This window comes from Mus pahari, chromosome 18 (genome assembly GCF_900095145.1).
Source record: "Mus pahari chromosome 18, PAHARI_EIJ_v1.1, whole genome shotgun sequence".
NCBI lineage: Eukaryota > Metazoa > Chordata > Mammalia > Rodentia > Muridae > Mus > Mus pahari.
Genome location: NC_034607.1, coordinates 31985015 through 32009670, shown reverse-complemented (window position 1 = coordinate 32009670; position 24656 = coordinate 31985015). Strand labels below are relative to the sequence as shown.

The 24656-nt window shown below is 38.5% G+C and overlaps 1 protein-coding gene across 4 annotated transcripts in view; it reads left to right on the top strand.

The window, feature by feature from the left end:
- The window catches only part of Tmem232 (transmembrane protein 232), a 209513-nt gene that overhangs the window by 181199 nt on the left and 3658 nt on the right, over positions 1-24656 (top strand). For all 4 annotated transcript variants that reach the window (XM_021217978.1, XM_021217977.2, XM_021217976.1 and 1 more), the window contains exon 12: positions 17665-17758. In XM_021217978.1, coding sequence (XP_021073637.1) covers positions 17665-17758 — 94 coding nt within the window. The remainder of the gene's footprint in view (positions 1-17664; positions 17759-24656) is intronic.

The following is a 24656-nucleotide window of genomic DNA, read 5'->3' as shown; positions in this document are numbered from 1 at the left end:
GCTACAATGTATTTCACAGTCAAGTCATCTCCATTTCTTTTTCAAAGAGTGTCTATTTCATGCCTCTCAGGATGTTTGCCCATGGATCCCTATTGTTGAAAGGAAGAGAATTAATTCAATTGTAGTATTATACTGTTTAAGTGTCAAAGTTTCTAAAATGAGATTTCTTTTTATATCCTAATTTTGACCCATTGTGGTCTCCGTTCATGAAATTCCCGCTCTCCCTCTCAATTTCATTTGATAATCTATGCATTTGTCCCACTTCCTTTTACTTCTAAGAATACTCTTTGTTTTCCTTTATTGGTTTCTTAAGTAAAAGATCATGACTGGAAGAATTTATAAAATTTTCTAACCTAACGGCCACTCTAGGTGTCCCTATATGCATTTCTTTCTAACGACCATTTTAACAACACTGGGCATTTTGTTGTTTTCAGCTACTTCCTGTTTAAAATACTTTATAATCCTATTTCTTCATCTTTGAACCATGGGGCATCTGGAAATATAGAGTGTAATTCAGAATATCTGGAGATTTCCTAGATTTCTTTCTGTTTATTAAGTTTTTCATAGTTAAGCTTTTCTAAGGTCTCATGGTTCATTTGATTTTTATTCTCTTATGTTTGTTGTGATTTGATTTATGAACCTGAATATCATATAATTCTGTGATTGTTCCTTGTGTACTTAAAAATTCTTTATATTCTTCTGTGATAGTTCTGTTCTATTGTTAATTACAATATAGAGTCATTTGTCAGTGTTTTTCAGTCTCCTGTAACCTTACTGTTTTTTTTTTCTACATTCTATATTAAGTATTGAGAGAAAACTACTGAGGTTTTCAAGTATAATTATGAAATCTTCTGTGTTTATATATTCAGACACAGTTTTCAGATGGATATACATTTAGGATTTTTTTTTTATTATTCTTAGTTGATCTTTTTCATTTTTAAGTACTCTTGCAGCCTGGAAATATCCAAGTTACACTGCCCAAGGTGATTATGACTTATAGTGGGCGGTGACCACCGAACTTCAGTTCTTGCGTTATGAAACTGAGCCTTTGTTGATTAAAAAGTAAATAACAGATGAATCAAGCAGACAGACAGTGATAGAAAACTCAAGACTTCGAGGCTGCAGACAGGGAAATGACTCTGAGGAGAGGCTCCGACAATGAGGTAAAGTGCTGCAGGCTGATGTGGAACCCAGCTAGCCAGGGACAGAAGCAGAGCTGAAGTCCTTGTATTATGCAGGCTGGAATCCTGCCCTAACTGAAATATGTCTGTAGGTCGGTTGCACTGCATAATTGTAATTGAGTTCTTAAGTTTATAGGTAGGGTGTATGGTAGAGGTCGAAAGTCAGTTACTTTTACCTGAAGTACTCAACACAAGCTGTCTATATAGGAAGGCCTCCCGTGGTGTGGAAAAGTGGAACAAAAGAAGCTATGAGGTCATTTTCAGTAAAGGAATAAATGATTTACTGAGCAGACTTTGATGCAATCTTCATTTCACATCATGAAACATTTACTATTAATGTGATTCCGCGTTTCCTTTCCGGCGCAATCACTTCAACAATTAGTGACTATTTTTTAGTTTTTCATGCAGTTTCACCCAAAAGCTTCCTGTTAAGTGCCTCAGGAGTATGCGCATGCATCCATGGGCAGGGCCCGCATGCCGTTCTGTGAATAGAAGATTGCTTGCCGCCACCTCTTTAAGAGAAAAGGCCGGTGGCACACACACCTGGTGTGAAGTCTTTAGTAGTTATTCTTTCTTTCGCGCCTTACCCCTAAAGTGGCAATGGCATAGGATGAAAATGGAGACGATGCTCCTCCGGCAAGTTCATCTGCTTGGAAATCTCCCATTTGTTTGTGTCTTTGGTTGCCTTTCGTTTGTAGTGCTGTAGTAGACCTGGGGGTTTTCACAGCCGTCCTTCTTAATATGATTTACAGAGTCTGCACAGAGAGCATTTGACAAAATCTATTTTTGGTCTCGGTTGCAGAGTCGCTAATTTGCATCGCCTCGCGGGTCACCATGGCCTAAATTGATCCGCACCAACCTGGCTCATTTTAAATCACTCAGGGTTTGCCTATGTGCATACAGAACAAAACACTTCCTGTACCTCAGAGGCTGCAAAATCAATCCCAAGGAAATTAAAGCGATCTAGATGAGTTCTTCAAATACAAGTGTGCTCTGTTGTTTTGTTCAAAATTGAGAGGAGTCTCAAACTAAAATGCTGTAACCACCTAACCAACTACTAACCAACCACCTAGACCATATTTGTACCACTTACATGTGGTACAAAACATGCTTTCCTGCTTAACATGTGATTAATATTCTATTTAGCAACAGAAACGAATCTCATTAATCAATTCATATTACCTTTTATTGTATTTTGAGCATATTTGTCAAATTTTTGGCACAAGGGAAAATTTTTATTTGTTTTATTGTTGTCTAATTGCTCTGGCTAGGACTTTGAGTACTATACTGAATAAGTCAGGAGAGAGTAGGCAACCTTGTCTAGTCCCTGATTTTAGTGGGATTATTTCAAGTTCCTCTCCATTTAGTTTGATGTTGGCTACTAGTTTGCTGTATACTGCTTTTACCTTGTTTAGGTATGGGCCTTGAATTCCTGATCTTTCTAAGACTTTTATCATGAAAGGGTATTAGATCTTGTCAAATGCTTTCTCTGCATCCAATGAAATGATCATGTGTTTTTTTTTTCTTTGAGTTTGTTTATATAGTGGATTACATTGATGGATTTCCATATATTGAACCATCCCTGCATTCCTGGATGAAGCCTACTTGATCATGATGGATTATCATTTTGATGTGTTCTTGGATTTGAGCTGCGAGAATTTTGTTGAGTATATTTTGCATTGATATTCATAAAGGAAATTGATCTGAAGTTCTCTTTCTTTGTTGTGTCTTTGTATGGTTTAGGTATAAGCATGATTGTGGTTTCATAGAATGAATTGGGTAGTGTTCCTTCTATTTCTATTTTGTGGAATAGTTTGAAGAGTATGGGCTTTAGGTCTTTGAAGGTCTGATAGAACTCTACCCTAAACCCATCTGGTCCTGAGCTTTTTTTGGTTGGGAGACTATTGATGACTGCTTCTATTTCTTTAGGGGTTGTGGGACTGTTTAGATGGTTTATCTGACCCTGATTTAACTTTGGTACCTGGTATCTGTCTAGAAAATTCTCCATTTCATCCAGATTTTCTTAAACCTAGTATAAACTTTTGTAGTAGGATCTGATGATTTTTTGAATTTCCATGGTTTCCGTTGTTAGGCTTCCCTTTTCATTTCTGATTTTATTAATTTGGATACTGTCTCTGTGCCCTCTGGTTAGTCTGGCTAAGGGTTTATCTATCTTGTTGACTGTCACGAAGAACCAGCTCCTGGTTTTGTTGATTCTTTGTATAGTTCTTTTTGTTTCTACTTGATTGATTTCAGCCCTGAGTTTAATTGCTTCCGGCTGTCTATTCATCTTGGGTGTATTTGCTTCATTTTGTTTTAGAGCTTACAGGTGTGCTGTTAAGCTGGTAGTGTATGCTCTCTCCAGTTTCTTTTTGGAGGCACTCAGGGCTATGAGTTTTCCTCTTAGTACTGCTTTCAATGTGTCCTATAAGTTTGGGTACGTTGTGCCTTCATTTCCATTGAATTTTAAAAAGTCTTTAATTTCTTTCCTTATTTCTTCCTTGACCAAGTTATCACTGAGTAGAGTGCTGTTCAGTTTCCATGTGTATGTGGGCTTTCTATTGTTTTTGTTGTTATTGAAGATCAGCCTTAGTTTGTGGTGGTCTGATAGGATGCATGGGATCTTCATGTATCTGTTGAGGCCTGTTTTGTGACTGATTATATGGTCAATTTTGGAGAAGGTACCATGAGATGCTGAGAAGAAGGTATATTCTTTTGTTTTAGGATGAAATGTTCTGTAGATATCTGTTAAATCCATTTGGTTCAAAACTTCTGTTAGTTTCACTATGTCTCTGTTTAGTTTCTGTTTCTATGATCTGTCCATTGATGAGAGTGGGGTGTTGAAGTCTCCCACTAATATTATGTGAGGTGCAATGTGTGCTTTGATCTTTAGTAAAGTTGGAAGGCTGGAGTTACTATTCTATTGCTGGGACCTGATAGAGCTGTAATGTAGTCCAGCTGTATGCACAAGACAAACAGTTTAAAGGTTCTGACTCATTCATTGCAGTTTTGGCTTGAAAAGTGCATCTATGGATCAGAGTGTGTACATCCAAAGAGTGATCCAGGGCACTGTACAACTGCATTTGCTCCCTGGCATCCTGCATCAATTCCGTTTGTCAGAACCCATGTCACCTGTTCTGATTAGTTGCTTGAGTCATTTAACTCTTAAACATTTAGACCAATTCCCTTGCTTTCCCAGCTTTTTATGGAATGCACAACAGAGTGAGGGTTAGCTTTAGCATGACAGAACTTGCAATCGTTTAAGGGGTGACTAAAATATAGATATTTGGAAAAATTTCAAGGTTAAAAAAAAAAAAAACAAAACTCCAAATAAACCAAAAACCAAACCAAACCAAACCAAACCAACCAACCAAACCAACAAAAAACTAGGAACTCCAGACACACTTTGTAATGAAGGTTGACCTCTAGTTCATAATCCTCCTGCCTCAAATCCTACAGGGGTTTCAGCCTTTATGGATATACACAGTTTGTCTTCTCTGCTTTGAGTTCATATTTTACTTTAAATTGGAGATCTCAAGTGGGTGTTCCATGCCACAGATTTATTTTCATGACATCTTTTCTGTCCAGTTGATGGCTGTTTCTTGTTAATCTTCAGCATGGCACTTGGGTTGCCACTTATCCATTCTCATTTCACAGTGGTTTTTCTTTGTTTCATTTTTATAAACATGTCCTCCTCTTTTATAGATATGACACATCTTTGCCAAATGTATCAAGTACCAGTTTTCTATTCCTTTTCCTCAGTTATTACAAAATATTTTTTTAGAATTATATCTTCTTCTTTATCTATGAAATGATGTATCAACACTCTTTCCTTGCAATGATTTCAAAACTTTTCCCACAACTTTCTTCTACTTGCTGTGTGCATGAAACCGAACTCTACAGAGGACTGGAATTTATCAGTAAGATATATTTATAAGTTGTCTTTGTGTCCCTGATTTCATATTTATGTGACAGTGGGAGGCCATTTGGGTCTACATCTATGTGGCATGGTGATATTCAAAATGCCTAACCTCTTCCTGAGCTCTTCTTGGGGGCATCATGTGACTTTTCTGAGATGTATTAAAAACAACAACAACAAAACCCCACTCATTGGCACCATATAGAGAGGCAACTTGTAGATAAAAAAAAAAAAAAAAAAAAAAAAAAAAAAAAAAAAAAAAAAAAAAGAAAAAAGAAAAAAAAGAAAGAAAATCCACCCAAGTCTAGCTTTGTGAACCACTGAACCACCGAGTTTATTGGGGTTACTCACAAGAACATGAATGCTGGAAAGGCATCTATACCACCAGGAAATATCCTTGGTTACTTATACATACCTGAAGAGTCCCATCCACCCACAGTACAGTGGCATCAAGGAGTTTCCTGGCTAATGTACGAGTAGCTATACAACCAAAGTAAATGATTTACCCTTTACATAGTCTCAAATAAGGGAGGAATCTCATAAGGGCTCTTGAACCTTGGAATTCTCATGAGCCCCTTGAATCTCTTTAGGTCTGAGATTCTCACAAGTCTCCACATGGATTGCCCTGAGGAGATAGTAGGCCTTACCTCATGAATGTCCCAGGAGATTCAAGATGTCTATGGTCATATAAAACGGAGGAAATAGCTTATGAGAATTAGGATGTGACATTCCCCATATCTGTTGTTTCTGGACCTCAGAAATGTCAGCAATGATAATTCTTACTCTGTCTTAAAACTAGAGCCTTTTCAGTCCCCCAGCATCCTTTTCTTTTTCTCCTCAATGGACTCTTATTAGTGAAAAGTATTCTTTCTAGAATATGGTATAATCACTACCCCTCAATTTTCTTCTATTTGCTTTTTAAATTGCTCTGTATCTTGTAGAGTCTTAATTATAAATATAAGAGATGCAATACAGGGAAGGTAAAACCACCCCTTGGTGCTATGACATGAGTCCCTGGGGGGGGATTTATGCCTCCATTGTCTTAAAACCAACTGGTTATGCCTGTTTTTAGAGACTGGAATCTGAAAAGTGGTTTCTTTACTTCTACGTCAATAGTTCTCACTTTAAACTATAGCCCCAGTGACTTCTAGCTCATTGTATCGCCCCACAGAGTTGCTTCCAGTTGCAACTCTGCTAAGCAGACTATCCAAGAGCAAAGCTGTAATGAACAAGAGTGAGAAGCCAAGCCCAGGGCATTCTACTTTAAAATAATAATTTGGAACCATGGATGTAGCTCGGGAGAAGAGCGTCTGCCTAGCATGCATGAAGTCCTGGAGTCAATCTACACTACTGAAAACAAAAAGGATAATTGCCAGACCTGGTGCTATTTACCATCACTAATAATGTCAGTGTATCTTATAATTAAAGAAACACACCCAAAAGGTCAGTACATCATAATTGAAACTTAGACTATCACAGTCATGGGACACTCATTTGTAGCAGCCCTGACCCCTGAAACTGAAAGTTGGGTACTATTGAGTATGTTATCCAGCAGGAGAAACTCACACACCACCCTTCACCTCCTCCTTGTTCTTTCTCCAAATCTGTATCGTTGCCATGGCAACCAATCAGTCCTCTCCTATGATCACCCTTCCAATCTTTCCTAATGACCACCGCCATCCTACTTCAATTGCTTCAGAGATGGTCCCACATCGCTGAGTCTTCCTCGTTCAATCTTCACAATCATCTGACCAATCATTTTGAAACAGAATTCTGAGCATACTGCTTCCCTGCCTAAAAGCCTTCAAAGCTACAAGGCTGTAGTCCCGAATACAGGTAGGCTTCGTCTGACACGGCTGCCAGACTCGGAGCCCTGCTTCATCTGTAACTTCTGCCCTCACAGCCTCTCTTTTCACCTCCTGGTTCAGAGTGACAGACACATCCAGGCACGTGACTACCAGATGGCTTTGTCTCGGCACAGCAGAAAAGGGCCATACACACGCAAAAACTGGATTTTTCTAAGAAAGAGGGCCTGACTCCAGAGAGGGCAGCTCCACAATGACTTTAGTAATCCTTGACTACTGACTGTACACATCGGTGTCTAGTGCGTTTTAGCGAATGTGGTACGAACTTAATTCTTAACCTCTGAGGTCAGATGAGATGAGAAGCCACTTCCAAGGTTAGGTAGCAAATGTGACATCTATCGTGGAGGCACTCAACCTGAAGAAAATCAATTGCCATGTCTTGAGCTGCTCTAAAGGACAGATGGAAGGAGCAAGAAATTGATGGGCCTGACCAACAGTCAATATGGCCACAAGGCTTCTAGCAGTCTTGTGAGTAAAGTCGTACCTGGGCACTCACTCCACTGAGCTTTGAGATGGTTGAGGCACCTGGTAGCAGAACCTTTCTGTGTTGGGCACTATCCAAATTCTTGCCCCAGAAAAACTGAGAAGATAAACGTCTATTATTTTAGCCTTTCTAATTTGTTATATAGTGTTAGGTAACTAACACAACCACTACCCAAAGAGAGTGATTTTTCACCATGCCCAGCAACCCAGCCAGAGTTCCCAATTATCTTTGTACTAGTTCATTCATAAACACAAATGATGGCTAAGAGGTTTATGAAAAAAATAGATGCAATGTGATGGCTAACATCATTTTCTCTATGACCGTGACGACCATAATGATACCATGCAGTCGAGGCAAGACAGTGGAACAATTGCTTCAGGGCTTTGAAAACTCATTATATCAACATTAGAACTGTGACTGTCCTGGGTTATATTTGGCTGATAATATTTGGTTAGCTAGGAAGATTTCATATAAAAATTATTAAGATAGATTTATATTGTTAAGAGAGTTAACAAACATCTAAATATATACCACCAAGGTCTATTGAATCTGATAATGCAGCACTGGGCCTCACACTACTAACTTCCTCTCACTAGTTAATACTTTGAGAAACTTCCTACTGTGCACTCTCAAATGAGGATTCAGGCCAGGAAACAGACAGGAAGTTGGTCCCAAGAGAAAACAGACTTGAAAAAAGTGCCTCCATAGAATATTCCCAGGCATGAGAGCAGCCAATATCAACACAAACAAGCCAAACCAACCAACCAACCAACCAACCCTTACAAAATAAAAACAAAATAAAACCAAAACTGAAACACTCCCACACCCCCAAGGGAAAAAAATTAAATCAACCCTAACACACAATTAAAGCCATTAAAATTCAGCATGTTTAAACTGGAAAACATCCCCTTTTCTTTACCAGTCTTGCCTTTCAAGGCACATTGCTACATCTTCTCACTTGCATCATATGTCATATGCCATACATTTATGTCACACGCAGTGCAGTCTTCAGGACAGAGTCTGGCTCTGTCTCCGGATTTGCGTCAGAGGTACTGTTGGAGTCGCACACTTTGCATCACCTGCTTTGTGAAACTGCCTGCATATCACCCTGACTCCATCTTCTGATTTTGTCCCCTACCAAACATAGCACAACCCCGTTGTGAAAAAATCACATAGATTGGTGTCTATACTTCAAGTAATGAAAAGGCCCCAGACTCTGATCTATAAATTGACATAGGAGATTGTCGGCAACCTGCAGGAGGGCATTCATTGAGCGGGCAATGTGCGAGTAACAGAGTATCAGCAGATTCTGTTTGGCCCCAAACTGGAACATCTTACCTCTAGAAGGATAGAAGTAATTTCCATGGAGCATGGATATAGGCTACTTGGCCCCCCCCCCAAAAAAAAATTAAAAGGCATTTATTATGTGTTTCTTTGTTGCTTCTGTAGGCTCTATTCAACGTGAAGATACTTGAAATTTTCCAGGTGAAATTGTATATGGGAACCACTAGATCAGTACCCTGGTTGGCAGGGAGTATTGAGGCGGACACTGTAGTAGAAGCCAACGTCTTAGAGTCCCTGGAACAGCTTTATTGGGAATGTCAGAAGTCCCAATGACCCTGGGGTCTCCCTCTGATTCTATTCCAAATTAAGTAGTTACCAGAACATTGCTCCAGCTCCAGCTGTTGGAGGGGAGGGAGAACAGAACATTTCGCCCAGCGTTGGGTAGACTGACCTACAGACAGATGAAAGGATGGCACGAAGCCCCTGATGAGTTGTTGTAAGAGATTTTAAATGTGGGAACAGGTGGCAGTAAAAATCATAGCCAGCTGAGAGCAAATCCTTACTGACCTCTGTCTACCTTTTTTAAAGTAGCCAAGGAAATGGGTTTGCCGTTTGTTGGTTGTGGTGGTGGTTTTTTTTTTTTTTCTTCGCTTTCTTTCTTTTTTTTGGTGGTTTCCTTAAATGCGAAGATTCTTGTAAAGTACTTCAAAAAATCCTACTCATTCTGAGCAGCTATGCGTAAACTTGAGACTGTACTTGGGTGAGACAATTCAGGCAAAGAAAATAAAAGTAGTATTCAAAGTATAATCCAATATGATTTACAATTTGCACCACTCAGCAATCCCAAATGGAAAATAAAAATATTTAATTGGGATAAAGATCTTTCCCTCAGGTGCTCAGTAAATCACCTAATTAAAAACTCCCTCTCTGAGAAATGCATGAAAAATTAAATCTGACAGGTGGGCTATTGAGTCTAAAACTCATAGTCGAATATGTCCGCGAAGATTTGAAACACGTAGTTTCTAGGGATGAGGCATGGTTCTTAAGAAAACGAATGGGAATGAGAGAACGGTAACTGAAGACTTAACAGATGGTTCAGGTCTCACTTTCTGAAAACTTTCTGATCTCCCTGAGCATCCTGCAGGCAAGGTGTTGTCGACATGCTCAGAGACCTCCCGAGGCTTGAGGAAGATATGATCAGTTTGAATTCCGACTTCCAGTCTAATTTTCTGCAAACTATGCTGAGGGAAAACTAACGCATGCTTTGAATTCCCCCACCCCTGGCCATTTCATCTAACAATAAAATATGAGTAAATCCCATAAAAAGGGGAGAAGGGATACAAACGCGACGCAGTCTTAGGTGAATCACATTAAGTACAGAACAAATGTATTTTATGGGTGGGGCGGGGTGGTGGAGATGGAAGAATCACAATTTATTATAGCATGTGCTCTGGAATTGTGAATAGGAGATGTGGCTCACAGTGCTCTCTACATGGTACCTCCCTGGAGTCGGAGGGTGCTGAGCTAAGGAGACATTAGACGTACAACAACGATTTGATCCTGTGTTCCTGTGGACAAGTTATGGTATAAACTTGGCCATGCTGAGCAACATAATCAGAGGACAATTGTGTGGTGGCAAATAGGCCTGGAGAAACAGGTGTGCTCCTCAGTGGGTCCAGGAAAAGAGCCGGAGAAGAAGCAGGAACAGAAGCCACAGGTAGATAGCGCATGCTCAGTACCAGGCACACTAGTTTGCACAATGGAGCCTTGCTTGCAGTGGTATCTCTAACACCTGAGGCTAAGGACCTTACACAAGTATTATGGGAAAGGCCCGGTGTGTTTTCGGATGGTTCTTCCACGGCCTTGTGGCGAAGTCACACTGTCAGTGAGAGCCTGCAGAATTTGCACGAGTCCTAGGGAACAACTGATGACATTTTTGGGGATGGATGGTCTGAGTGGTAGCATATGAGCTACTCCTCAGGTAATTTATTATGTTGGTCCTATCCAGGCGCAAGGGCAGTCGTCGTACTTCAGCTTCGCTGTAACTGTTCCACATTTTCAAATCTTATATTCTGTATTCATCCAATCACCTAAACAAAGATAACTTCGGATCTCATTTTGATTTTTTAGGGAAATGTACTCCAGATATGCTTCATGCATGCAAAAATGTGCTTTCTACTTGTTTTTTATATACGTATGTGCAAATTTAATAATACCACCAAGTGATGCTAATAATATAATAAAATTAAGAGACAAATCTGTATGATCCAGATGAAGCAATGAATGTTGCTAAAACTGGAAACTCTGTATCTCTGCAACTGATTGGCTTTCTCTTCATTGCAAAAGGCCAAAATATTATAAATTTTATATCACTCTTACGTTTAAAAATTATTTTCAACTCCATGAATCCTTAAAACTGCATTATTTTTTTTTTACTTGGTTTGAGTATTTCTAAATAAAATTATACCATATATTTTCCTATATAATTTTTTGTTTTACCTTTTTTATGTGATTCCATATTTTATATGGTCCATTCATTATTATGTTTAAATAATAATTTATATTATTTCTACATTTAACATATTTTATATATTAAATAATAAATTATAACTTTTAACTTTAAGGTATTAGAATTATATAAAAAGACTGCTAGTTTGCCTTTGTACTGTTGATAAAATCGGGGTTATGCCCAATTTTCCATTATTGTATGAGAATTCACGTGTGCATTCTCTTGCTCTTGGTATGGGTCCTTACTTGAGCCAGACAGTTCTACTCCTCAAAAATCTTCCCACGCACTAATTTTTCTTCCTATACTTATACCCTTCTGATAAATTTTCTATTTCATGTGTTGGCTCTTTCAATTCTAGCATTAATATATAGATTATTAGAAAATAATCCATATAAGATCATATTTTCTTATGAAATTCCGATTTTTACTATTTTATTTGAACATTATCATTTTCTGTTTCCTTTCTTCCTTCCTTCCTTCCTTCCTTTCTTATTTTTGCAACGGTGGCAGGCATACCTTATGCCAACTAGACAAGCTGTTCTACCACTGTGATCACCTGCAACCTGGCTATCATAGCTATTTAAAAGCCTATATTTACAGTTTCAATATGAGTCCTTTTAATGAATGGTGAAATCCATATGTGAAAAGAATAAAAAAATCAATGGGGTTGGAGAGATGGTTCAGCATTTAGGAGCACTTGTTGCTCTTGCAGAGGACCCAGGTTAGATTCCCAGCACCTACATAGTTGACAGCTGTCTGTAACTCCAGTTCTAGAGGATCCAATGTCCCCATCTGGTCCCAGCACTGCATACATGTGGTACTCAGACATCCAGGCAAAACACTGATTCATAGAAAATAAAGACAGATTTAAAATATATATATAAATCTAATTGATATTTAGTACATCTGAAACAATTCCTTCTTCTGTTTTATAACTTGGTTATTGGGAGGCTGTTCTGCCTAACCTGATCTGATGCAAGGAGGATCTATTAACTCAAATCTATTTCTGATTCAACTGTAACCGCAAGTTACAGATTTTCATGAGACTCAAATGAGACACTGCAGTATTTATGAAAGGTCTTTTCAAAATTCCCAGTTCAGAACTTCAAAGTTTGCCTTCTGTGCTTACTCTAAAATTTCTGAAAACTGACACTGGGCATGCCAGTGGCTCGTAGGGGCTCCTCTGACCTTTCTCTGCTTAAGTATCAAGCAAGCCCCTTGAGAGCAAACCCAGCTACGAGTGTGGAACTCACATTTTTAATGCTCTGTTCCTCAATTCTGGGTCGTTGATAGCACTGAAATCTAATTTTACAACACCAATAATCCCTTGCGGTTTCTAAGTCTCTACTAACTTCTTTCTTTCTAAACAAAAATCCTTTCCTTGAGTGTCTTATTTTTGTTTTTTCCCTTTTGCTCCATAAAACAACTGTTTACATTCTCTACGGAGGTCCAGCACTTGGAAAATATTGCTTATTCCCAATGGTCCATTTCTTGGAGGCCTTGGCACGTCTTGCTCTGGCTGCTTCTGTGGGCCACTGATGCTTTTAAACCAGTTTTATGAAATAAACTTTGACCTTTGTAATAGTTGTTGTCTCTAGAGGCGTCAGTCTTCTTTAGCCCTCAATTTCATAGTGACAGACAAATATTACAGTGCTTTGAATCTTATGTCAAGGTGTTATACAGGGTGATAGAGACCTTGATCCGTGTGTGCCGCCTGCCCCTGTGTCCTGACAGAACTGTCTCTTAGGAAAAACTTCCAGGGCTTTCAGAACAACCTTGTAATCCCTCACACCTTTTGGAAAGCATCCATGTATATTTCTCATCCTCGATATAAGAACAAAACTAAGTCACAAATGGGACTTTTTATTTTTCATACAGCTCCAAGTCTATTGAGGCAACCATACAAAACATGTCTTTTATAACTTTGTAGCTCAAAAACTGTATCCTACCACTTTACAGCAGTTTTCCAGGGCCCCACCAATGTCTGCTTGCTCTCCCCTCCCTGTGAGCATTGAAGCTTTGGATGACGGTATCCAATGATTTCCTTTCCTTGCTTCTTTATCAGTCTTATGAAAGCAGCCTCTTTGCAATGGGTAATGGTTTAACTGACCGGGAAAACAAGCGAGATACTTCAGCCTCACTGTATCTCAGGGTTTATCTGCACCAGCTCTCTACCCTGCTCCCCAGATTATTTTGTCACTCTTGCAATCTGTAGTGTGTCCAAGTGAATTATCCATACGATGCTTCCCAACCCCAACTTTCAGTGCCCGTGCTTGGGACTTTATTTGGAAACAAAGGAAGTCTTTTCAAATGTAGCCAATACCAGGCTCTGCAGATAAGACCATCCTAGACTAGGCAGCTGCATCAAAGAAAAGTTGTGCTGGATATATCAGACAGGCAGATGGGACTCTACTCAAGGACAACCAACAGAAGGAGGCATTTGAACTCAGCTTACTTGAAGCAAAAAGCAGGATAGCTTCTAAGCTGGTGGGAAAGGGCTGGAGAAGAACAAATTAGGTGACTGTGACCTGTTAATTAATTGTAACTTATCCAAGGCTCTCAGGCTTCCCACAGAGACTGGAAAATGGTGGCTAACTTCATAGATGGTTGTACATAAAGGAAGAGCTCCAGGTCACTGGGGAGGACATCCTGGGTTATAAAACTAATGAGAGACTCAGATGAGATTTACATTTCAAAGGGCTGAAAGAATTTAGTATTGATGGCTGTAGGGACATGCATTAAGAAAATGGAGGTTAATAGCCTGTAGCCTAAATGGCACCCATCTAAAATTTACTTAGACGGAGGCACCAAGAGAGCTATTTTGGTCACAGGAATCTTCAATCCAATGATAGTATTCCTATGCACAGGAGGAAGTGGCCCTGGGAAGACAGACACAAGAGGATAATGTATTGCCTCGGTCAGGATAGCAAGGATAGCCAATCCTTCCAGAAGCTTAGAGAACAGAAGCACATTCCCTGCTGGGGCTATTAGAAAAATCAACTGGCAACACTCCCGATCAGAGAAAAGTGTGTCTATTTCTCTCTTACTATAAAATACCAAATTCTTCAACTCATTAAAGACTCATCACAACTGCCATGTTTTCTATTCAATCCCTTGTCCTGTAGTTGATAGGATAAGCTAAAAGCTGTGGCTTTGTCCTTTACGTTATGTTGATAATGGCGACTGTAAGGATGTTACAACTGATACCTGTGTAGTGTTTGATGTATACCTTACCTCCTTGAGATAGAAATGTTCTCCATATTAGGGATACAGTAATACTGTATGACAGAAGTAAAGTCATGTACTTAACTATTTTTGTTATTTTACTGAATGCTTCTTTCATTCTCATATTGCCTTGAAGTTACTGTTATTCCGTGCATTTCTTTCTTGGTGCAAATGAATCAACAGCTATAACTAAAAACCATAGATACATAAGCAGACCCATTTAATTTTCCCCTTTAAAATTCCTTTTAGCATTATATAATTTGCTCTTAAATTATATATATATATATATATATATATATATATATATATATATATATAATTTAAGAAGGAATTCAAGACAACTTACTTAAATACTTTTAACCTTTAAGTAATTTCTAAGAGTCTATCTTACTTTTCAGAGTGCTTAGCTTAGCTCTCTGAACTTTGGACATGCCCAACTCGTGTGGAATGAGTACAGTTAACGCAAGTGTCAGCCCTGTCTGTCCTCTGATGCCCAGCTCTCGAGAGTCACAGTTTTCTTTAATGTTTTAATAGCGCAGCGAGGAGCAGCATGCAAGCCTCTCTTGTTCATACTGCTTCTCAGTAATATGGGTTGGGAGAGAGCTCCATGGTCCCTGGTACTGTGTTGCTTCCTTTGAACCACATATCTGCTTCACTGTGCAGCCCGTCTCCCGAGATCGTGCCACTCTTACAGAAAGGGGTACTGATGAGATCAACTTCTAGAACCGGCTTAGAAAATATAGCGGGTTAAAAGCATCCTGAAAGATTCACATGTCCATCCGTCATTCAGGACACACACAGGCAAATGGGGCGTTTTCTGACACTGTCTTGGGCACTTGAAAGGACAACAGACAAAAGTCTCCTTGGTTGGGCAGCGACTTAGGAAAACATCAGACTCACATGGGCTCATGATAAACGTAAAGTTACAGTTGGGTAAGTGCAATAAAGAAAAGTCTGTGAAGGATCCGATACTGTGGCACTGGGTTTGAACTAAAAGCACTAACCCAACCAACATGGACGAAGATGAGGAGAAGAGGAAAACCATTGTCAATATACGCAAACAGATGGCACCGAGGGCAACAGCATGCTCTAGCAACTGTAAGTGAGCCTGTGAGCTGGACATATATGTCAATCAAGGAAAACAGGACAACTGGCTACAATAGAAGTGCGTGACTGATGCTGCCAAGTTCTATTGACTGCTTTGGATGGAATCTGTCTCTCCCCTTTAATTACATTAGCCTAAGCTTTGATGCATTGCTTTCCTTTATTGAATAAACTTTAGGCATTTTCTTTTACAAGTTGGAAGCTTAGCTGGGAAGGTCTTACCCTAAGAGCACCATCTCTTTTATCCATTCCCCATCAAACTTATTTATTTATTTATTTATTTATTTATTTATTTATTTTGGGTATTTTCTTTATTTACACTTCAAACGTTATCCCCTTTTCCAGTTTCCCTCCCTCCCCGGAAACACCCTATCACATCCTCCCTCTCCCTGCTTCTGTGAGGGTGTTCCTCCACCCACCCACCCACCCACTCCCACCTCCCCGCCTTTGATTCCCCTATACTGGGGCACCGTCTTGGCAACAGCCTAGGTCGTTTGGGATTGTCCTTTTTGACCAACCCCTTTTATCAACTGGATACAACCCAGTCCCTGGCACTGAAAATTTAGTTTGGTGATGGCCCCGGTCCAGGACTCCATTTCTGTTATTATTTGGAGACTTCCTTAGGATCACCTTTATGTATTTTAGAGAGTTTCCAAACATTTCCACTCAAGTAGATTTCTTTATCACCTCAATTCTAGCTCTCTTCCTACTCATCCCCTCCCATAACCCTGTCTCCCCTTCACCTCCCCACCTGATCCTCCCATTTCAATCTATGCCCCTGCCTCCAGTCTACTATAAAATCTATTCTCTTTCCACCTCCCCCCAAGTTCCTTCCTCTACACATAATCTCTATGGCTCAATGAGTACAGCTTGGTTATCATGTATTCACTTAACAGCCTGAGTCACAACCATTAGGCAGAAGAGCTAATTGGGAGTCGCATGGATTTTGAAACCTTAAAAGCTCACCTCCAGTGACATATCTCTTCCATCCAAGGGCACACCTCCTAATCTTTTTTGGACAGTTCTACTAACTGGGGACCACGTATTCAACCAAATAAGCTCATAGGGCCATTCTCATTCAAACTACCACACTGAATAACAAATTCCAAAGATTAGTTGTGAGTCCAGAGGAGAGACGGTGATGGTTTGCAGGGAAAAGAGTATTGTGGTGAAGGTAGACATAGATCAGAAAAGCTTTTACTGTAGGATAGAACAGTTCATGTGGTTCTGCAAGGGGACAATGGAAAGCAAGAATGCAGAACTTGTTAAAATGATAAAGGCAACAAGTATGAGAAAAATCAATGTGTTGTACTCCAAACTAATGTATTGATCAAACTTCATTCTGTGATATTGAAGTTTCTTAGGCATTTTCTTTCTTTGGCCTGTTCCCTAAGCCTTTCTCTTTATAACTTTTTTTTTCTCCCTCTCAAAACCCCCTTCCCACCGTTTCATTTCTTTACATATTTCTTACTGTGCACAATTCTTTCCTAATACCTGAAATAGTAGAATTAGTATTGGGTATTTTGTCTCTAATCTGCCTTAATTTGGGGCCCAGCTATATAATAGCAGCAAATTTACAAGATCTTGCTAAAGTATCACAGTAATATGGCTAACTTAAAAAATATTAAAATCACATTTATACAATAGAAACCCATCATTTCTTAGATCAAATTCTTAGGCTTAGGCATCCTTCCTTAGAGCTTCACTGGAGGTGAACTTTTAAGGTCCCCAGGTGGTTGGGCCCTGTGAGGGAATGACGGGTGTGTTCACTTCCCCACTGAGTACAGTGGTATTCCAATATTGTAACTCACTCTTTGTGTTCTTACAGCTCAGTAGCTATGCATCAGCTGTAGAGTTTGCATCTGCCCACAAAAGCATTATCTTTTAAAAAAAAATTATTTTCTAGTTCTCATTGTATATTTAATGTCTTACTCTCAAAAATTTTAGCTGTGGTAATCCGAAACGACTTTGACACACTGCAAGTTAGCACACCAGTCGTCTATCAGAGTAAGGTTAATAAAGCGTCTTAATGAAGGATCACGTCCTAACCTAATGCTAGACATGTTTCTTTTTGTGTGTATGTTCTTTTGAAGGGATCATTCTTCTGTGGTAGAAGTTTCCATGACTCCGTATCCAAATTTCTTCACCAAGGCAGATAAGAAATTGGAAGAAATCATCGACCATCATGTAAGACTGACTTCCTTTTTTTAATTTAAAAAAATGAATATAATTACATTATTTTCACCCTTCCTTACTTCCCTCCAATTCTTTCCCTTCTCTCCTTCAAATACATAGCCTATATTTACTTAATTGTTGAAATGTGTGCATATATCATTATACAGCTGCTCAGTCTGTATCATGTACATGATCTCAGGGCCAAACACTTGGTATTGGATAAACAATTTTGGGCCTTTTCCCTAGGAAAGACTATTTTTTTCTAAATCTTAGCATTTATTATAATAATCTGTAGGGTTTTTTTTTTAAAAAAACTAGGGTTAAAACCTTATGATATTTCTCCCTTTGTATCAGCATGTCTTATAGTATCATCCCTGTTTAGATTGTGCGTAGGTAGCCATGTCGATGAGACTTCATGGGTATAGACTTCTTTGACATTCTAGGAATAGAGGTCGTTCTTCTATCAAATCACATAGACTAGCAGATTGGATTAGAAACAGATTCCTTCCTTTTGTTGATTCAGTGAAGTATACTTTGGAAACAAAGATCGACACTGACTTGGTGTGAAAAGGTGAGCAAAGCTCTTCCAAGCAACCAGGATCATGATGAACCCAGACATTGCTCTCTGAGTATTTGATAAAACAGACTTCAAACCAAGTCCAGTCAGAAGAGGTAGATAGATAAATGTGGAAAAATCAATCAAGAGGAAATGACAATTCTAAATATATATACACTAAAGACAGGCTTACCTAATTTTATAAAGCAATACAACTAGATCTATGCTTACAGATTAATGGAGAGCAAATAATACACCATTGAATTATAAAGGAAAGAAAAGTAAAATTTCTGGAATTGTATAACAATGAATACACAAAACCTATGAATACAGTGCTAAGAGAGAAACCTTAAATCAGAGAGAGAGAGAGAGAGAGAGAGAGAGAGAGAGAGAGAGAGAGAGAGAGGAGAGAGGAGAGAGAGAAGAGGAGGATTATGACATCAATGACCTAATATACCTTAAGGCTGAAAAAAAACAAGAAAATATTCCAAATTACTGGATGCAAGTAATTCAGATCAGGGCAGAAATTAGTGAAATACAAATGAAGCAAACAAAAACAGAAAAAAAATCACTAAAACAAAAAGTTGGTTTTTTTTTTTTGAGAAGATAAGTAAATTGGAGAACCTCAGATAAATCAACCAAGCTACAGGAAGGAAGGATCCATAGCAGTAAAATTAGAGATGAAGAGGGAGCCCGATACAAACTGGAAAACCCAAATGAATGTCTAGATAGGTATGACCCATCACAACTAAACCAAAATGAAATAAATATTACAAGCAGATTTGCAACAAATATGAAAATGAAAACTGTAGTTAAGAATATCCCAAATTTATAAAATTATGTGGTCTACATGGAATTCAGTTCAACCAGAACTTCTAAGAACTAGGACTAATACTTTTTAGATTATTCTTCCAAATACAAAATGAAAGAAAACTTCCAAACTCTTTTTAAAGAATTGGTTCTAATTCTAAAACCATAGAAAGACATAATAAGAAAAGAAAATTGCAGACCAGTATCTTTTGAACAGAGACCCAAAAGTTCTCGATAAAATACTTGCAAACTAAACTTAAGAACATTAAAAAAAATTGTATTGATCAAGCTGACTTCCCTCCAGATACGCAGGAGCGTTTTAACATATGAAAATCAATATAACTCATCCACACGGTATTAATGACAGAAATCCCATGACCATCTTAATAGTTTTAGAAAAATTCTTTGACAAAACCATACATCCCTTCATAATAAAAGCTCTGGAGAGACTAGGGATTAAGGCGCACATCTCAACTAAGTAAAGACTGCATTTGGAACACATGTAGCCAACATCATGTTTAAATGAAGAAAAACTTGAAGCATCTCCACTAATAACACGGACAAGGCATAAATGCCCAGATTTTCATGCATATTCAGTATAATACTTGGATCAATCATTTCCAAAAGATCAAAGACCTCAACGTTAGGTCTGAAATTCTGAAATTACTAGAAGATAATGTAGGGCATACACTTAAACATAGGAACAGGCCTTTCAAATAGGACTCCATTCAGGGAATACGGCTAACAACCAACAAGTAGAAACTCATGATGTTAGAAAGCACCTATACTGCAAAGGAAGCCTGCAAAATAGGAGAAGCCCTATGCTACCTATGTACCTGATAGAAAATTAGAATGTGGACTCTAGAATGAGTTTAAAATCTAAATACCAAGTAAACAAATTATCTACTTAACAAATAGTTTAAGGAACTGGAGGTAGAGTTCTCCAAAGAAGAAACACAAATGACTAATAAATAATTTAAAAAAACGTTCACCCTCCTTAGCCACCAGAAAACTCAAATTCAAGGTGGTTTGATATTTTATCATATACAGTCAGAATGACTAGTATTAAAGAAATATGTAAATATGAACATTGATGAGGATGAATGAAAACGAGCTCCTTTAGTCACCATCAGTGGGAATGTAGATATATAGAAATAAAGTTGGAATTTATTTGGAATACTACCTGGTAAGTAGACTTAATAGTGCTATAAAGACTATTTTAGGAGAAAAGTTATCAACAGTGTTATTTTGCTATGAATTCTATGAGCTATAATGACCTGTGCCCTCTAGTGTGTTAGTGGTATGACAGTTATATAAACAATCAACCATTTTCTGATTGGAACTGAGGCCCATCTCATGGAGAAGAATATATTCCTGGTAGTCAACCTGGTTAGGAGCCAATGGCTGAGCAGGCCATAGACCCTAGGGAAAACCTTATGTTATTGCTTTGCCTAGTGCACATAAAGTACTTGTGTTTATATACATATATTAGTGCTGTCCTCAACCTTCTTACTACACTGAGTAAGAGTTGATAAAGTAACCCATAACTGTCCAAATTGCCAAAAATAGGAGATGGAGTGTTCAGGTACAAATGGTCAAGGTTAAGAGAACATTATTGACGATGATCAGACACAATGCAGATATTAGCAGATTGTAGAGCTCAGCCCTTAGTGGATACATCTACATCACAGCTCCCACATCTTTTGGTGTAGGGAAGAATGCAGAAGAGGGGAGGAAGCAAGATTGTAAGAGCCAGCCGGGCGTGGTGGTGCATGCCTTTAATCCCAGCACTCGGGAGGCAGAGGCAGGTGGATTTCTGAGTTCGAGGCCAGCCTGGTCTACAGAGTGAGTTCCAGGACAGCCAGGGCTACACAGAGAAACCCTGTCTTGAAAAAACAAAAACAAACAAACAAACAAACAAAAAGATTGTAAGAGCCGTAAAACCAGGAAGTTTCCTGTGAAAGTGTCTCCTAGAAATGACCACCTAACCCAAACCAAAACGAAAACAATATAATGGAAATGTTAACAGGAAAGGTGATTCTGTGTGATTCCCCATCCTCAGACAAAGAACTACAGGCAGCTAAAGACTGCTGGTGGAAGAGGAATCAGCCTCATCCATTATTGGTTATCCAATGGAAAGCAGTCACCCTTGTAACAAGATTTGTACACACAACAAAAATGGACTCAGCATGTTATATTTATACACGTGTGCATACACCACACACACACACACACACACACAAGCATATATGTATGTAATAATAATAATAAAACGAGTTTATAGTGGGATGGAGACATGTGAGGGGTTTGGGAGGGGTTTGAGGGACTGTGGCCCAGAGGGATGAAAGGTGGGGAGCAAGTGCTGCAATCTCTTATAGTAAAAATAATATAAAACTTAAAAAAAAGAGCAAACTAGAGGATCAGGAGATGCACAGGAAAAAAATATCTTCTGGCCATGTCACAGTTATTAAACTCATTGTCACCATAGTTTCCTGCACAAGACTTACACAAGATTGGGCACTTCCAGTACATTTCATTATGTGTAGGGAGGTAGTCTGTATAAATCCTCTAATATCCTGGAGGGACTATTGGTTGCTGATTGTTATTGAGTCAGGATGTCATTTTCTCTAGTCAGGTATCCTCTAATAAATTGCCTTTGCTCTAGTAAATAAGCTCTGCCTCACCCTTGGACAAGAGACTGGTTAAATCCAGTGGGTGTCTTAGTCAGGGTTTCTATTCCTGCCCAAACATCATGACCAAAGAAGCAAGTTGGGGAGGAAAGGATTTATTCAGCTTATGCTTCCTAATGGCTGTTCATCACCAAAGTAAGTCAGGACTGGAACTCAAGCAGGTCAGGAAGCAGGAGCCATGGAGGGATGTTCTTTACCGGCTTGCTTCCCCTGGCTTGCTCAGCTTGCTTTCTTATAGAACCTAAGACTACCAGCCCAGAGATGGCACCACCCACAAGGGGACCTCCCCCCTTGATCACTAATTGAGAAAATGCTCCACAGCTGGATCTCATGGAGACATTTCCCCAACTGAAGCTCCTTTCTCTGTGATAACTCCAGCTTGTGTCAAGTTGACACAAAACTAGCCAGTACACACAAAATGTAGACATGAAGTCAGGGTGGGGGAACTTGCTGAGGAGGAGGGAAGAAACGGAATGAGACAGGAATGGGGTGTAGTTAACAGTGACTGAAGTTCGTGGTATAATTTTATGAGACAAAACTTAAAAGGCTAAAAAATAAACTGTAAGGCTTAACATATGAAAAAATATCTGTTTCAATTTAATATCACAAATTTGTAAATGAAATAAATTTCAGGTTTTGCTTGAGTATTATGAATGTTTTTGCCACAATTTCCTGTATATTTCATCCAATAAATTATTTTCTGAGAAACTGAATATATAATTATGGTGTTCAGATAACATCTCAAGAAACATGATAGTAGCTCATTTCTTGCATCATTAAAATTTAATCAGGTGTGCTGTAGTTAAGTCCTGGCTTTGCCTTGCAGCCCCAAGCTCCCAGAATTAAGACTCAGACTCAAATTATATTTACAAATACCTTGACCATATAGCTAGGCTCTTTCTCTGACTAGATTTAACTTAAAATATCCCATTCATTCTAGTCTACATTTCACCATATGGCTGGTTACCTGTGCTCAGGGACAATGGATCAATCTTTTCACATCTTTTTGACAACTCTCCCACCTTTCCTCCCCCAGAATTCTTTTTCTTCCCGGGTATCACACCTCTATTTTCTGCCTAAGCCATAGCCTTTTAAATTGTCATCTATATAATACACAAGATATTCTCTCTACAGTTCTCCCTTTTAGTCCAACAAAAGACTTTTTTCTTTCAAATATAACAATTATGAAACTTTTATGAAAGCTATAATGTATGATATATATTTACAATGTCCAGTCCATTTATATTTATATTTAGATAAAGTATTTTATCATCTATCCTGTCTTGGGACGGTTCAGAATTCTGTATCTAAATCATTTTGTATCTTAACTTGTATTGCCATCCTAAAACTATCTTTTTAAGCCTTAAACAATTTAAGCTTATAGTAAGACAATGACTATCTAGTCTTCAACCCCATCAGAGAACTGAAAAGGAAATAAATATTACTTCAGTATATAGGAAGCACAAGGACACAGCTTCCAAAAATTATAGAAATGATAGACAGCTGACCACCTTGACGGTCCCCAATATTCTCTATAACATTGGAGTATCTATTCTAAGTCTTCTGGCCCCAAGTATCTGACAGACTTTTTGCAAATCAGGAATTATGAAGGACTTGCTTACCCTATCTTGGCAGAGCTTGGCAATTGACTTCCCTGCATCTGTTTGTCCTTTCTGGGCAGCATTCTCTCTGAAGATAAATTTAGTACATTTTCTTTGCCCATTGGCTAGCTTGCTACAATTGAAGCAACTCCATATGGGGGTCTTTGATGCTTATCATCTTTTTCCAAGTTGAATGGGGTGCTGCCAGTAGCTGACATGTCTCAATCTCAAAAAAAAGCCTTACATTTATAAAATCATCTTTAAATGCCATATTCATTGAGTCTCCAAGATTTTTTAAAGACCATCTATCTATTCATAGCAAACCTGAACAAGTGAATGTTGTCTGCCTCTGAGCTGCTATCTGTACAACCCAGGATGTATATTTTAAGTGTTGATCCAATACTAATAATCTGATATGACCATGAATTTGACTGTCTATTAACCTTTATTATTTTAAACCGTTTGTAATAGCAGTCATTAAAAGGACTGAGACTAAACCTTGTATTTTAAAATGAGTTGTATAGCTATAATACCTATACAGAAGTTAAAACATACAAATATATTATAACAAATTAATTTTAAATTTGTATCAATATATAAAATTGTATCAATGTAAGAATATGTAACTTTAATTTTGCATCAAAATGCAAAGATCTCTACCAATGTACGATTATGGCTATAAAATGCTTTTGTTTAAGAATGGATTTAATAATCCATCCGTATTAGTGTAATTTCTTATAATATTACTATATTCTCCTTTTATTCAGCCCCTTCTCTTTACCTAAGAAAGAAAGAAGAATAGAGAAAAGGAAAGATAGAAATCCTGAGGTTAAGCTCTCTATTTCATTTCCTTCCTATCCAAGACCAAAATTATTTGTAAAGCATTCCCTAAGATGACAACATATCTATAATTCATAAAATGACCAAAACCATCCACCCCAACTAAGGGGCTGGGACAACAGTCTTCTTATAATTGCTTCCTGCTGAATTGGAGTAAAGAATTCCTAAAACAAAAGGAACTTGGAAAAAAAAAAAAGGTTAAGTCAAAAGAAAGCTAGCTGGCGCTTCTGGTCTGCACCAGCACCAGGTCACCTAGGGCACAGATTTGGTGGACACCCCCATGGTCCTTAGCAGACTGCCCAAGTGATATTAGGATCACTGGTGAGTGGAACACAATAGCTGCTCCAATCCAATAGTGATGGGCCTGTGACAGCAGGAACAAGGACACCAGAGCCTTTCCTGACCAGAGGCTC